This window comes from Cryphonectria parasitica (genome assembly GCF_011745365.1).
Source record: "Cryphonectria parasitica EP155 unplaced genomic scaffold M406scaffold_3, whole genome shotgun sequence".
NCBI classification, from domain to species: domain Eukaryota; kingdom Fungi; phylum Ascomycota; class Sordariomycetes; order Diaporthales; family Cryphonectriaceae; genus Cryphonectria; species Cryphonectria parasitica.
This window is the reverse complement of record NW_024468911.1, coordinates 2,892,882-2,907,791: the sequence shown is the minus strand read 5'-3', so window position 1 is coordinate 2,907,791 and position 14,910 is coordinate 2,892,882. Positions and strand designations below refer to the sequence as shown.

General features: G+C 52.6%; 5 protein-coding genes across 5 annotated transcripts; 4 read left to right on the top strand and 1 right to left on the bottom strand.

Moving 5' to 3' along the window:
- Nucleotides 1-3,563: 3,563 nt before the first annotated feature.
- Nucleotides 3,564-5,599, top strand: M406DRAFT_39663 (uncharacterized protein; the record flags this gene model as incomplete). Its single annotated transcript, XM_040924110.1, has 5 exons — nucleotides 3,564-3,721; nucleotides 3,815-4,114; nucleotides 4,176-4,360; nucleotides 4,737-5,138; nucleotides 5,211-5,599. The coding sequence occupies 5 exons, from the start codon at nucleotides 3,564-3,566 to the stop codon at nucleotides 5,597-5,599; spliced, it is 1,434 nt and encodes a 477-aa protein (XP_040778440.1).
- Nucleotides 5,600-6,211: 612 nt separating this feature from the next.
- On the top strand, nucleotides 6,212-7,694 carry M406DRAFT_321585 (NAD(P)-binding protein). The gene is made up of 5 exons (XM_040919527.1): nucleotides 6,212-6,693; nucleotides 6,795-7,104; nucleotides 7,169-7,224; nucleotides 7,298-7,406; nucleotides 7,494-7,694. Exons 1-5 carry the CDS (start codon nucleotides 6,383-6,385, stop codon nucleotides 7,527-7,529), a joined length of 822 nt encoding a protein of 273 aa, XP_040778439.1. The 5' UTR covers nucleotides 6,212-6,382; the 3' UTR covers nucleotides 7,530-7,694.
- A 469-nt stretch (nucleotides 7,695-8,163) lies between these two features.
- On the top strand, nucleotides 8,164-10,077 carry M406DRAFT_69621 (uncharacterized protein; the record flags this gene model as incomplete). Its single annotated transcript, XM_040925285.1, has 2 exons — nucleotides 8,164-8,384; nucleotides 8,475-10,077. 2 exons carry the CDS (start codon nucleotides 8,164-8,166, stop codon nucleotides 10,075-10,077), a joined length of 1,824 nt encoding a protein of 607 aa, XP_040778438.1.
- Nucleotides 10,078-10,467: 390 nt separating this feature from the next.
- Nucleotides 10,468-12,158, top strand: M406DRAFT_40577 (uncharacterized protein; the record flags this gene model as incomplete). Its single annotated transcript, XM_040924138.1, has 4 exons — nucleotides 10,468-10,578; nucleotides 10,698-10,845; nucleotides 10,912-11,438; nucleotides 11,526-12,158. The coding sequence occupies 4 exons, from the start codon at nucleotides 10,468-10,470 to the stop codon at nucleotides 12,156-12,158; spliced, it is 1,419 nt and encodes a 472-aa protein (XP_040778437.1).
- Nucleotides 12,159-12,670: 512 nt separating this feature from the next.
- M406DRAFT_328552 (uncharacterized protein) lies at nucleotides 12,671-14,166 on the bottom strand (the record flags this gene model as incomplete). The annotated part of the gene is made up of 2 exons (XM_040920340.1): nucleotides 12,671-14,072; nucleotides 14,147-14,166. The coding sequence occupies 2 exons, from the start codon at nucleotides 14,164-14,166 to the stop codon at nucleotides 12,671-12,673; spliced, it is 1,422 nt and encodes a 473-aa protein (XP_040778436.1).
- Between the last annotated feature and the right edge of the window lie 744 nt (nucleotides 14,167-14,910).

Below are 14,910 nucleotides of genomic sequence, written 5' to 3'. Positions count from 1 at the left end.
TATATACCAACACATGCCATGAAGGAGACTCAATGTCGCTGTTTCATACTCACTGCGTTCCTGGACATGAGACGAACTTCATGGTATACCTATCTCCAACCCATCTACGGATGTGTGTGGTCACTGCTCTTCCGGGCTGAGCAGCGTCAGCCTGCAATCTCAAGAGCTGTAAAGGCTCGATGGGGCTCTGAGCAAGTTCTTAAGTAAGCCGCTCGTTATCAAGAATTCAAATTAGTGTTGCTCTGTGACCTGATTCGGATCCTCAAGAAAGGCCCGATTATCAACACGCGGACTTGAGTGGGCCGGCATAGTGTCTCAAGTACATATGTAGTCTTGAATGAGTAGTGGACCAGACTTGCTTTGCAACCTTATAAAGTCCAGTAGAGGACTGCATCCATTGCTGTTCTATATCACATCTCATCTTCATCATTACAGTGTTGTTCTGAGGTCAAGATCTTGAACTGGGTCATTCTGTGGCTGTCACTCATGCATACGGTTAGAGATGTTTGTAGAGTTAGAAGGCACCCAAGCTTGAAATATATAGAGAAAATACAATAGCATCAAAGATACAACATCTTCAATGCAGTATGACAAGATACGCACCCAGCGCCTGTGTTTTGTCTTTCTTCTGGCTGGAAGCTGGTGTAGAAGTCTACTGTAAGTTTATCCATCCGTGCTCTTGGTGCAAGCGACGGGACTTATATCTGGATGATTGAATTGACTTACTTCTACAACCAGACTACCAACTGATCTACTTCTCAATTATCAATTAATGGGCCCTTTCCCATGAATTTATTCAATAATTACATTTGTGGCTTAGGAGGCTGATTCAACAAGATCGTAAGAAACCCCGTCAGAGACCATGTGGCAGGCCTTTGAACTTACCAGAAACAGACTTGTTAGTGTCAAAAAGTCTTATGAGACTCAAGGTTCTAAGACTCACTAGGTATTTAGGTAAGCTATGGATAAGTGTATCATGAAATGTGTATATCTACAATGTTCTGCCTCTTACTCAACCTTGAAAGGAGTCTGGGCCTACCTGACCTGTCCTGAAAGTGTCAAGTCCTCCTCATGTTGATGGTTTGTAAAAGCATGATCGCGATAGAAGACCCACGAAGGTCAAGGTCTCATAAGTCACGTTTTGATCTACAGAGCTGTTCTAATATGGTGGTGTATCATATTGGGAGCAGAATTCCTGGCTGGAACCCCAGAGCCTACACACCCGATGGTTCTGACAAGGAAACATGGACAGGCGGAAAGAAGTTCACAATTCCTGCCTTTCTGGAAGGCAGATACATGTAACGATTGGAGTAAATATCTGAAGTTGAATAAACAATTGAAGATCAAAAGCAACGAAGGCATGAGCGACCCTTATCTTGGCCTCTTCGAGGCTATGACCTCAACGTTACAAATCCTCCAAGCTGTCAATTACGGATCAACACATTTAGTGAATTGACCTTCCTCTCCGAATGGTTTGAAAAGGATTACCTGGGTTGGCTGAGCACCACAGGATGCCTGTGTCCAGATTCATCTGAGTCTTGCGTCTCAAACCACGAATTGCAAGCCATCTTTTTGCATGTATCACTGGAAGAGGACGAAGGGCAGACTTTTCTCCGATAGCCTGGGATCTCGAAAGCAGGGACTGCGTCAGGTGCATACCCGATTTTGCACAGTACACACATATCATCTATAGACAGTGACAATATCAAATAGTAGGGTCTTCTAGCAGATCATGCACTGTCACTCTGACGATCTTTTCTTCCCCTATCGGATACAAACCCAGGTAGTCATCCTACATAGGTAGGTGGACATGTGTCATGCTTGGTGTGGACCGTAATAAGCCTCTCGCGAGGGAGATGCGTTGAGCAAACAGGCGGCACTCTAGTGGGCGGCTCAGCTGAGACGTAAACATCACAATTGTCCTCTGCTGATACAGTGCATCTTCACAGAATGAGTGGAATAAAAGGCCCCGTCTAGGATAAACTTCAATGTCTCTTCAGCTGAACACTTCTGTTCAGCTGGGACCTGGGCGTGGGCGGTCAGCCAAGTTGGGAAGAGTGGCTGACCAAGTTACGGCCGTGAGGGTGGGCGGTTCACGACGTTTCTGGTGTAGTTGCCTGAGCGGCAGCGCACAGTTGGCAAGCGGAACATCGCAGCGTATAGATGTAGCACGAGATCGTGCCAGGCTCATTCAAATTGGCGAGTCCATTTTTTTTTATTACTCTTGGGCCAGCAAAGGCAAGGCGGTGGTGCGTGCGTGCAGTCGTTCTACAGGATACTTACTGTGTAAACTAGACTATGACAAACGGATCCCTTTGTTTCACCGTCCCCGTACCTTCTTTGGCTTTGGACAGGTAGAGGGAGGGACTCACTTCACTTTGTGCCTGTAGGTAAAAATATGATCTTGTATGGGTGCGAATAAATCCGAAGCGAGTGATATGGTAGACATTGATTGGTTTTGAATGATTCGGTAAACGAAAGAAAGAAGAACAAAAAAAATTGGAAGGGGAGGGGGATCCGTTGGTGGGCGTGTCTTCTTATCTTGGGCCCATCACGGCTAGGTTAGCCTAACCTTAGCTGCAGGAAGCGAATGCGAGAGTGCGAGAATGCGAGAATGCGAGCTATGCGACAGCTACTAACACCATAGTAAGCGCCATAGTAGTAAGTTTCTCTTACTCTTCACACCACTTGGAAGGCACACTCGGATGAACATTGAACTCTGGCATTTTCCCCTTTCTTTAGAAGGATGCGATTTGTTGCTACAGTTTTCCAAGCACTTGTACCACAGTATCGTAGACTGTGTTTGACCTTGTGCTTTAGGTGAAAGGAAAGCCTTTTGAAAGCTTTTGACGTGGTACGAGTGTACTTCCGGGCCCTCATCTACCCACTTCCCTACCCTCTTGTGTCAGCTTCTCCATCGTGCTTGCCAATCCTACTAACGAATGACAACGGGATCCAAGCTGGAAGATACGATTTGTTTGGCAGGTGGCAAGATGACCTGTCGCTTCCTTCCTTTTAGCATGGATTTCGAGGGCAGAGGCGGGTTGGGGGCTTAGCCTGCTACATGCATTGCAAACGACCATCTCGTGAACGGTCATATCGTCACTCCACCTCCAAAACGAGAACGACAGGTTTCTTTCAGAAATCCCCTGTGTCTTCAAATCCTTCTCCTCTCTGTCTTGCACTTTTCCTATCGCACCAAACAATACCTGTAACCCAAACCCCCACCTGACTCAAGGAGAGATTCATCAGTCCGACTCCGACCTGAGCCAGTTTCAAGGACCCTGTGCTGCACCAGTGGTGCCTTGAACTCGCCGATGAGTACAGGCACGACAGCAAGCTTCTGTCGAGGCGCGTCTGAGGAGGTCTCACCCATAAAAGGAAATTTAAGACACGTTCACCCGCCTACTCGCACCGTACTGTACAGCACAGCAACGCACCTCGGACCCGCCTCGCCTTGTTCCACAGTGCAACACTCTACCATATAACCTGGAACCTCTTGACGATCTCTTAGCCGTCTCTCGCCTCATTAACCCCCTTTCGAATGGAAAGGGCCTGCCAGCATGGTAGCCCTCCGAGACGTGCCATTAGCTCATGGCGGACAGCAGGAACATGAGGGCAAGCCTGATGATACTGCAGACCAGATCACCCGGCTCGAATCAGAATTGCTCTTTCGAGAGTCTGCTATCCCACCATGGCGCTTCGCCTTCCTCTGTGTTGGGTAAGCTAACATCGGGCTGACCCCCACCCCCCCCCCCTTCTTCCAAGACAGCCAAATTGTGTTGATCGCTGGCCTGACTGACAAGTCAAACAGCCTCTCCCTTGGCCTCCTCATGGCCATGATGGATGCCTCCATCGTTGCCACAAGTCTCTACACCATCGGTACAGATTTTAACGACCTCGAGCATATAAACTGGATCGCCCTGGCATATACACTGGCATTTCTCGGGTGCTCCGTCTTCTTTGCCAGCATGGCCGATGTCGTTGGCAGACGTAACGCCTTCATTGCAGCCTTTGTTCTCTTCTTTGCGTTTTCGCTCGGCTGCGGCTTCTCTCAAGATATGAACTCTATTATTGCGTGCCGAGCCTTTCAAGGCATTGGCGGCGCCGGCCTGTGAGCAAACTCAAGGGCCACCACCGTCCACCAGGCTGACATGAGACTGACTCTGAGTTAGGTTCTCAGTGACGATGATCATATTTCCTGAGCTGACCCCTCCGAATTACACAAACCGCATCGCACCTCTGATAGGGATGATCATCTCTACCGGTGGCGTGCTTGGTCCCATCCTCGGCGGTGTGTTTACGAAATACGTGTCATGGCGATGGGTATTCTGGATCAAGTCAGTTTCATGGCCTTTTTGTTTGCTTGGATCTGGGGCTGTTACTACTGCTATTGTGCAGTCCGTACTGACTGGGTTCTCTTAGTGGCCCTCTTGGTTTTGTGTCCATGATCCTCTTTTACCTCGCTTGGCCGAAGGCAGAGCACCTCCCTGACATCCGCAAGCGATCCTGGAAGGATATGGATTTTCTGGGATCCTTTCTTGTCGTCGCAGCTGCCGTTCTCGTCACCTTCGCATTCCAGAATGCCGGCACGGAGGTGGAGGAGACGAACCCCTGGGCAAGAGGGCTCTTTATCGGGCCGCTCGTGGCTGGGATCATCTGCTGGGTTGCGCTGCTCGGGTGGGAATTTGTGTTCAAACGTGCCTGGCCCCGGAAAATGGCAGCTATGCCTCTAGGCCTCTTCAGAAACCATGTCTTTGCGGCGTCTACGCTGAACACTGTCTTCCTGGGGTTTGCCTACCTGGCCACGCTCTTTGCGGTGCCCCTACGCCTGCAGGTCGTCAATGGGAAGAGCCCAATCATGGCCGGCATCCTGATGCTCCCCATGCTGGGAGGGACAGGTATTGGCAGCGCGCTCACCGGGATGTTTAGCAAGAAGCAAAATCACCTGAGCGAGACGATGACAGTCGCAACAGCCATGGTCATGCTAGGTCTCGCGCTGGAGACGACGGTAACAGACTCTTTAGAGGTGGAGCCAAAATTCCTGGGATTCCTGGTCTTCATCGGTCTCGGCTATGGGATGATCGCATCCTCGGCGACGATGTTCACGTCGCTGGAGTCGCCCATTCCGGAGCATGGTAAGTGTCTCCCAGCGGTGGTTAATGACCCGGGATCCATTGCACATCAAGGCTAAACAAGCTCCTCGCCAGCTCCCGCTCAGGGTATCATCTCGCAGTCCCGCATGCTCGGAGGAAGCATCGGGATTGCCATGTCCTCAGCGGTACTTGCGGCTCAGCAGCGGACACATCTGGTCGGAATTGTCTCGCCCGCTGCCCTTGCGGATCTGAAGGGCGCAGAGGCGAACCTGACTGAAGCTCAGCTTGCCGTGATCCGCAAAACGTACAACGATTCCTTCACCGAGACGATGAAGGTGTGTGCGATAGTCGCAGGTGTCGGCGTCCTCATCACATTAGGGACCTACCGCCGCGGCAGGCTGTCGATTGCTGAGCAGAGACAGCAGCAGGTCCGAAAAGAGACCGAGCGCCGCCGTGCTGAGAAGGAATCGGTGGGCTCAAATGCATCCAATCGGTCAGCCTGACTGTAAGGATTCCGAAGCCCGATTCAAAAGACTGTATAATTCTCGCGGGCTGGGAGATTGTTCAACTAAAGAAATTGATGACGGTTGTATAAATCTTGATGGGCGTTTGGAGGGGGAAATTGTTAGACTGGCTGGAGGCATTGTCGGCGTTTCTTGTTTCTTATGACTTGCACACTGACTGCATTTATACCTTGACAGTTTAGGAGTCGCTCCTGTTTCAGGTTACACATGGAAGTTTGGCCGAGTACAAAAAGATGTACACTTGTCGAAACGGTGGTTGTCCACTGCCGCTCTTATGGAGTTTACTGCTCAGGTTGGCAATAATTACTGTACTGCCTAGGGGGACTGCCCCTAAGCTTAGAGTCTCACCCAGGGGTGCCAGGCAAGTAAGACGTGGCCCGTAGATCGGACATTCTCAGTGCCGGCTCCACTGAAGTGAGGGGTAGCTCCGGCCCTGTCAGAGCTGCAATGCCCCTCTCTTATCGGGTTCAGGGTGAACATGGCGGGGCATAGATCGGGATGGCGTGCTATGAGCAGTGACAGGGGTGGGAAAGTAGATAATTCTCTCCCAAAAACATCCTTTCAACAATTTTCTTTGACTGTCACGGACCAATTTCTTCTTCTTTCGTACACAGAGATCCTATTGACCATCACATGTTCCTCAAGGCGAGAACAGCATCCCGCACTGTCCAGCGTCTTCTCGTCTCGCCTCGTCATCCCTCACTTGCTCTCACAGCCAGCATTGCTGCTACCACCACTACCACCAGCATCCTAAGAAGAACCATGGCTTCCTCCGCTGCTGCCAGGCGTCTCCAGGATAAGACGGTCCTCATCACGGGCGCATCATCCGGCATCGGCAAGAGCTGCGCCTTCGAGTTTGCGCGGACGGCGCCCAAGAACGGACTCAGGATCATCCTGACGGCGCGCCGGGTGGAAACGCTGCAGCAGATCGCGGCAGACATTGAGAAGGAGACCGAAGGGGGTGTGAAGGTGCTGCCCGTCAAGCTGGACGTGAGCGATCCGGCGCAGGTGAAAGGCCTGGTGCCGGGGCTGCCAGAAGAATGGAGGGGTATTGATGTGCTTGTGAACAACGCGTAAGTTCCCAATTGCCCCTCTTCACTCACATATGATGGTGGTGATGATGTGGGGGGAAAAGAGAAAAAAAAAGTTTGTCTAACCTACTCTTTCCCCTCAGAGGCTTGGTCAAGGGCGTCGCCAAGGCCCCCGAGATCGCGGAGGAGGACATCAAAGTCATGTTCGACACCAACGTGACGGGCCTCATCAACATGACGCAGGCAGTGCTGCCCATCTTCAAGACGAGGCCCGACGGCGGCGCGGGCGATGTCATCATGATCGGCTCCATCGCCGGCCGGGAACCGTATGCCGGTGGTAGCATCTACTGCGCGACCAAGGCGGCGGTCCGTAGCTTTACGGATGCGCTGCGGAAAGAGCTGATCTCTACGCGGATTCGGGTTATTGAGATAGACCCTGGCCAGGTCGAGACGGTATGTCCCTTCGAGAAAGAGAGAGAGAGTGTGTGTAGATGTGGGAATACTGATGAAGATGCAGGAGTTTTCTGTCGTCCGATTCTACGGAGACAAGGCCAAGGCGGACAAGGTCTATGAGTGAGTATCAATCATGTCGCCCTTGGTGATTATGATGGAGGAAGACTTCAATAGGCTAATGGTGTATGAAAAGGGGTGTGCAACCTTTGACTCCTGACGATATCGCCGAGGTTGTCGTCTTCACAGCGACTCGAAGGGAGAATGTCGTGGTCGCTGATACGCTGATTTTCCCACAGCACCAGGTAAGCTTTTTCATGTGGTATCTGTTCAGCCCTGAGTGTCGTTTTGGGTATGTGTCTGACCGTCCTTTCTTTTCTCTCTCTCTCTAGGCTTCACCGGGACAGCTGTACAAGAAGTCGGCTTGAAATGGGTAGGGATGTGGTCCTATAATGTGAGGGACATATCGAAGGCGTGTTGTGCTGTTCCTTCAAGATTCTTCTACCTTCTTAAATTAGTCGCTGGATATTCATTGGAATAAAGATGGATATGAAGCATATAGAATAGAGAATGGACTTGCCGTGTAACACTTGATGGCTGTTTAAAAAGGGGCCCTTCACTCCCATTTAATATGGTCTCTTGTCAGCAGGAGAAAATATATGTTTAGGTTGAAAATGCCAGCAGGCGGCGGCTGGTTGTCTGTATTGGGTGTGCATGAAGGCGGCTCGTGATTGGTCAACGGTACGAATATTTTCTAGGTCAAGATCTTGTAGTGAGCGGTCTTCGCTTTGGATTTCGACGGACCCTCATCCTCAAAATTCCAGTAATCGCGATTCTCCTAACCCTTGATTTTTGTACAACTGTTCGTGGGTAGGCTGTATGTTCTTTCCTCTCCTTTTTTCCAAATTTTTTTTTTTTTCCATCTCTATTTCTTCTCTCTGTCCGGTGGAGAAAGTCATGCGGTGTCGCATGAAAAACCGAGCCAACGTCAAAAAGTCTGATGCGCAAGAAAACCCATAGAGGACGACCCTCCTCCACCTCACATAAATACGTCTTGGCGCAATGGGCATCCGTGGACTCACAGCTGCGCTGAAACCATTTGCTTCACGCTCTGAACTACGCGGCCGCGTTGTGATCGACGGGCCCGGGCTGGCATACCACATCCTCACAGTCGCGCGAGCCCAGGCCGGCGTTTCGACGGTGCTCGACGAGCCCACCTATGCTGTGCTGGGCCAGACTGCCGCATGGTGGCTTGACGAGCTGCAGTCTTGCGGTGTGACAATGTAAGAAAGTCCACATCATCCCTATGCTCCCTCTTTTCTTGAACTTGAGCTTGGTGTTTTCTTTTCTCGCGCTGACCTTCGGCTCGACAGCGCGGCCATCTACTTTGATGGCTACCTTCCGTCTTACAAGGCACAAGAGCGCCTACGGAGGACATGTGGCAGCTCGAGCAGGTCGAACCAGTATTTCCTGGCCACGAGCGCAGGAGTACCTGGCAGAGCAGCAGCAGCAGCGTCAGCAAGGCCGTCTTTGCCCCTGCCGCCCTTTGTCGTGCCGGCTGTCCTCGAGTGCCTGCGGTCTCTGGAGAGGTACCAACGCATCACGCATCTCGTCCCAGGGGAGGCAGACCCGTACTGCGCCAGCGATGTGCGCCAGCATGGTGGCACGCTGCTGACGGGTGATTCTGATTTTCTTCTCTACGAGCTCGGCCCGACGGGCAGCGTGGTCTTTTTCCAAGACGTCCAGGCCGAGCTGAGCGGCGTGGGAGGAGGAGGAGAAACGAAGAGGAACCCGTGCATATCAGCCCTGACGTACAGCCCAATGGAGATCTGTGGGAGGCTGACGATGGAGCCTGCTGGGCAAGGAGGGATGCTGGCCCTGGCGTACGAGATGAGTCTGGCTCAAGATCGGACGCTCCAAGCGCTGATTTCGAAACCTCGGTCACAGTGGGCTTGCCAGGCGACTTGTCAAGCTTCTCAGTATGCCGAGTTCACATCTCAGTATCTCCTATCTAAGGCGTCTCTCATTCCTATCCCCGTCTATTTGGGCCTCCTCGACCCTAGAGTGTCCGAATTCGTTCTGGACTGGGCCGCTCTCGCAGGACATGAGCCCTCTTCACTAGTTGTCACGCTGGCGCGGAGGCCAATTGTCTATTTACCTTCCTTGCTGGACCGGTGGGACCGAGCCAGCGCTTGGAATGCGTTCACGCCCATACGCCAGTTGGCGTACAGTCTCTGCCGAGTTGCCGGTCAGAGTACCGTCTCGACGGTGACGGAATACCGGCGAACGTTGTCCGAGAAGTCTACAGGGCAGCAAGTGCAGTTGCTGGGGTTCTCCGAGGTCATGGGCTCCCTACGCGACACCCACAACTACATTCTCGGATTCTTTAAGGCGCCTGCCGTTGCTGCTGCTGCTTCTGCTGATAAAGAGGCGCGGAGGCTGCAGTGGATCGCCACGTGTATGGGCTTCGAAATCTCGCACGCCGCCGCGGAGGGCAACGAGTCCACGGCACTAAAGCTTCTCCAAAAGGCCGAGGCGTGCGGCGGACGACTCGACCCGGGCAACTGGGATACTCTTCACCTGGCTGCCATGATACAGGGCGCCATGTACTCACTGCGTATACTTCAACAGGTCTTGATGTGCAAGGTCGGGTCTGTGTTTGCGAGCTTGGATCTGGAGGAGCAAAGACACCTGCGTGAGATGGAGGCATGTCTGGCCTCGCTGCCGTGCATTGCAGAATTCCCAGCTCCTGTGGACATGGAAAGCCTCTTTCAGCAGCTGTACCAAGTTGGAGCGCTGAAGATGCTGGCGAAGGTCGTGGGTATTTCGGAGCCAGCATTCGAGCAGAGACCAGTGATGACCAAAGAGGGGAGACGGAAGGGGGAGAGTAAGAACAAGCCTGTCGTTCAACGGCAGTCGAAACTGTCCCGGTCAGCTTCGTCGAACCTATTTGACGCCTTGAGCATAGATGATTAGATGTCAGCATGATGATACCCAGTTTTTATTTTCCGTTCTCTGTCTCTCTCTTTTCGTCCAAGTCTTCTCAAGACCATGAGTTCATACATTAAGTTTAGTAAAGACCGAGCTTCCTACACTGAGCTGAGAGCTAGGATATTTGGGAAATGGCGGGGCACCGTCAGCGACAAGGATGTGTCTGCGCTTGTGTTTGAGCGGGACAGTTCAACTCTTAAAAAGGCCAGTGACTCCTGCCTGCCCCCCCCCGCGCCCCCCCCCTACCTCACCTCAACTAGCAACCATCTTCCACAGGGGCCGTACGAAAGAGCTCCACCCAAAATTTCTGGCTCAAAAAAAAACATCTGCTCTCCCCCCACCCCTTCTTCCCCTTCACAACTCAACCTCGACACGATGCGAAACACGCTGATTTTCGGGGGCTCTTCCTGCCCAGCTCTCACCAGCAAGATATGTGAGAACCTTGGCATGCCGCCTGCTGAGGCGGAGCTTTCCCAATTCTCAAATGTTGGTTGATGCCTTGTTGGCCCTGTGCTTGCCTTGCCTTGCCTTTTATCATCGTCAAAAAGAAAGTCATCTCGGCAGGACCTGACCGTGCTCACAATTTTCTTTCCTTGTCTATTTAGGGCGAGACGAGTGTCAAGATCTCGAACAGCGTTCGAGAGAAGGATGTCTTTATCGTCCAGTCCGGCAGCCCCAAGATCAACGATACTATCATGGAACTGCTGATCATGATCTCTGCCTGCAAAGGAGGTTCTGCCACCAAGATTACTGGTTAGTCGCGCAATCTGCTGCAAGTCCTTGTTCCATTGGTCCTTGCGGCTGACAACATCCGTCTAGCCGTTCTCCCATACTTCCCATACAGTCGACAGTCCAAAAAGAAGTCACATAGGGGTGCCATAACTGCGAGACTGCTATCGAACCTGTTAGGGATTGCTGGTGTCAAGCACGTTATCACGGTCGACCTGCACGCCTCCCAGATGCAGGGTTTCTTCAAGTGTCCAGTCGACAACCTCCACGCCGAACCACTGATCGCCCGCTGGATCCGTCACAACGTGCCCAACTGGCGAGAGGCGGTCGTGGTGTCCAAGAACGCCGGTGGCACGAAGCGTGTCACGTCCTTGGCCGACGCTCTCAAGCTCAACTTTGGCATGGTTACCACTGATCGGAAGAGAGGGGGCGGCATGACACACAGCATGCTTTTGAACCAGCTGGAGGGTCTGGAGCCTCTGGAGCCTGCTGCGAACCGCATCGCAAGAAACAGCTTTGTCCAGTCGTCGACGCCGACCCCGCGGACTCTGATCGTGCAGCCTAGCCTCGCCGATGAAGAGAGACAAAAATCTGCAGCGCAGTCCAATGGCCTGCGAGTGCAGACCAGCCGTGCGGTCGCGAATGGGGGCTCTCCGCTGTCAGCTTCCTCTTCAGTACAGGACAGGGCGAGCAGCTCGGCAGAGGGCGATGTGCTTGACTACAACGACCAGAGGGCCTCAGAAGTAACGCATGGCCGCCTCGTCCAGGGCCACATTGTGCCAGATGACTTCCCCTCGCCAGCTATGTCAGCTGCGGACACAACCATCGCCGAGGACGACCCTATGCTTCAGTCGCAGATGCTCCAGTCGCAGGAATCGTCCTTCTTCGCACAGGACGGCCATGCACTGGGCGGATCCGGCGACGCGGAACCCAGCTCTGACGAGGAAGAGGAGAAGCTGAGGGACCCCAAGGTCGAGCATATGATCACCCTCGTCGGCGATGTGAAGAATCGCACAGTCTTGATCATCGACGACATGATCGATAAGGCCGGTTCCTGGGTCGCAGCTGCTGAGACTGTGGTGAAGAGGGGTTTCGCCAAGAAGGTCTATTGCATTGCCACTCACGGTGTCTTTGGTGGTGATGCCCTCGAGCAGATGCAGAAGTGCGAATGCATTGACGCCATTGTTGTTACCAACAGCTATCCCATCAGCGAGGAGCGGGCTAGGAACGCCTCCAAGCTCACCGTTCTCGACCTGTCCTATCTCCTCTCCGAGGCCATCCGGCGCAACCACTATGGCGAATCAATCAGCCCACTGTTTCAGCACATCCAGGATTAGCATACCATCTCGTCAGGCAGAGCGGCATCCTACGCGACAAGTGTGGTTATGATTTCGTCACTTCTTTCTTGGGAGGAATTTTTGCTAAACCAGAATGCTTTCTGGGCCAATCGAAGCGCGGCGTCAAGGTATTGATTGATATTTCTTTTGTCCCTGGGCACAGGCGCCCAGGGCAGGCTCGTGCACTTTGTTATGCATTGACTCTTCAGGTTACCAGTCTAGGCTTCTCAAATAAAAGCTTATTCCCTTCTAACAGCGCAGCACCTGCGCTATCACCTGCTCAGATGCGATGACTATCATCAAGGGATCATCCCTTCCCTTTTCCCAGCGTTGCTACCCTTTGGTAGCAGGGACTCAATCCGCTCTCCATGGATGAGTTCTTAACGGACCGTTGGCAGATCAAACTCGAGACAAGAAGGCCTGCTGTCATGACCTGGTCACTTCTTCGGAAGGGTGGGCAGCAGGCAAGATAACACCTTGAGACATACGCGCATATATAATGTAGGCAAGAATCAACTTTCGTCCTCAATCTCCATTGGATCGCCTGTGATCACGGTCCTCAGCGAATTTTTGTCATAGAACACATTCACTGGCGTCGGTCCCTCCGCCCTGGGCATGTTGGGCACATTATTGTTGCGCCTCCAAGGATGCTCTGTCGAAAGTGATGCTGCCCTGTCTGGTCTCCGCTCGGTGGTTTCGTATCCATACGTGGAATCGAACGTGGGCCGCGGTAGCTGAAACTCCGTCGCATAATAGTCGTTCGGAACCATGGGTTGATAATGCTGGCCGTTGAGACCCAGAAAGAAGACATGCCTGGCGTTGTAAGAGCCGTAGATGATGGGAGCTCGAACGTACCCATCGGCGGCGGCTTTGGCTGTCGCATCATGGCCTCGGAGGCCTTCCACGCGGTATGTCACGATGAACAAGTTGTATAGGTCGGCGGTGACGGTGAACATGGAGTCTGACGTCCACACTGCAGGAACGGTCAACTGCTGGTACAGATTCACCCTGGTCGTGATCGTCTTCCCTTGATTTGTCACCCAACTGGGCACAAAGAGGCGGTTTAGGTCTGTATAATATGCGTGCCGGGGGTGGTCAGGCCGCTCGAGGATCTCGCCAAAGTAAGTCAGATGCTCGGCCTTGACCCTGCTGGCATACCAGTGATGTCCGTACACCACATATGCCACAGCCTTCCAGTAGCAGTTTGACTGCGCCCCACGGTAGTTGCCCGCCCGGAAGAACGCCACCTCCTCCATCATGGGGAACCCCCGGAGCAGAGCGCCTGTTGTCGCCGCGTCGCGCAGCCAGTACTGCTGCACCGCCCGCTCAAAGGTAAACGGCGTGGTCACGTCTATGAAGGCCAGGTAGTCTTGCACCGCGTCTTCGTTGGCGTCGGCCTCGCGCCCGCCCAGGTCGTCACGGAGCAGGGACAGGTCGAACCGAGTCCCTACTGCTGGTGATGGGTGTCGTCCGATATTGGACACGCGGATCTGGTAGCGCAGCTGGCTGCGGACGCCCTGGCCTGTTGCCTGGGCGGGAAGCCCGTAGAAGGTCTGGGGTTCTACTGCGTGGGGTGGCGAGATGGCGTGTAGTGGTACGGTGGTTGTTGTGGACTGTGGCGGGGCGGCGGCGGCGGTCCCCTTATTGGTTGTTTTGTTCTTGCCATTGTCATCACTGTCGCTTAGGAGGTCCACGAATGTCTGCTTTTTCGGGGGCATGCCTACGGTAAGCTGCAGGACACCCACACCGCTGTACAGTGGTGTCGGCCGTCTGATGGCGTCAAGGCCTCGAAGCCATTTGGCCCGCCCGGTGTTGCGTGCCCTGACCCTCATCTGGATTTCTTTGTTGTTTCCGCGCTCCTCCTTGTCATTATCGCTTGCGCTGACGTTGGGGATGCTGGAATCATCACTATCACTAGATGTCAATATCAGAAGAGTCTTCTCAGAGCCGCGAGTAAGTGATACGGGGTGAACGAGGGTGAGACAGACCTTGTTGGTCTTGGAGCCATATTTTCCTTCTTTCTCTGACTATAGCCCTTTTCTCACAGCTTAGTTGAAATCTTGTAATGGTCAGGTAATTTTCAAAATCTTCTTGCCTTTGAGCTCGATGATCCGGCTACGTACAAACGTCTTCCCAACTGAATAGAACTTTGTGGGGATTTCCCCCCTCCTCTTCTTTTCCTCTCGTTCTTCCTTTTTATCTTTTTATTCTCTTACTATTTCTTTTCCTCTGCTAGAGACAGACAAATCAAATTGCTATCCATTGTGTCCCTTGACGGATCCGGAAGATACTATTCCACGAGTGTTACAGGCGAACAAAGAGCGGTGGGGGATTCAACAATGTGACACACCAGCCTTTCAAGGCCAGCGATTTATACCAGTACACTTCGAGAGAATGGAAAGTAAGGGGGGGTAGAACATTGATTACCTCGAGAATGAACAAAGACAGCCACGCCCATGTCGTGCGTCTCATATCACCGTGGGAGGTGCCGAAAGTTGTCACATGGACAACCTACAAAGTAGCCATGAATATCGGACTCTCCTTTCAAATAGATGAGCTATCATAGGAGACTATGAGGTTGAGACTCCAAATATTGTGACCAACGATATATGCCTGCAATCCAGTACTGGGCACTTCCTGCCTTTGCCATGTTGACCGAGTTTTCACCTCCTCCAGAGTTTGGTGCACCAACGAGAACTGACCAAGACGACTTGGCACGTCGCAGATGGACATCATAATCACTCGAGTTATA

Coding starts and splice junctions, on each gene's coding strand:
- M406DRAFT_321585 (XM_040919527.1), top strand. CDS start 6,383: ATGGCTTCCTCCGCTGCTGCCAGGCGTCTCCAGGATAAGACGGTCCTC. Junction 7,225..7,297: donor AAGGCGGACAAGGTCTATGA/GTGAGTATCAAT, acceptor GTGTATGAAAAG/GGGTGTGCAACCTTTGACTC. Junction 7,407..7,493: donor TGATTTTCCCACAGCACCAG/GTAAGCTTTTTC, acceptor CTCTCTCTCTAG/GCTTCACCGGGACAGCTGTA.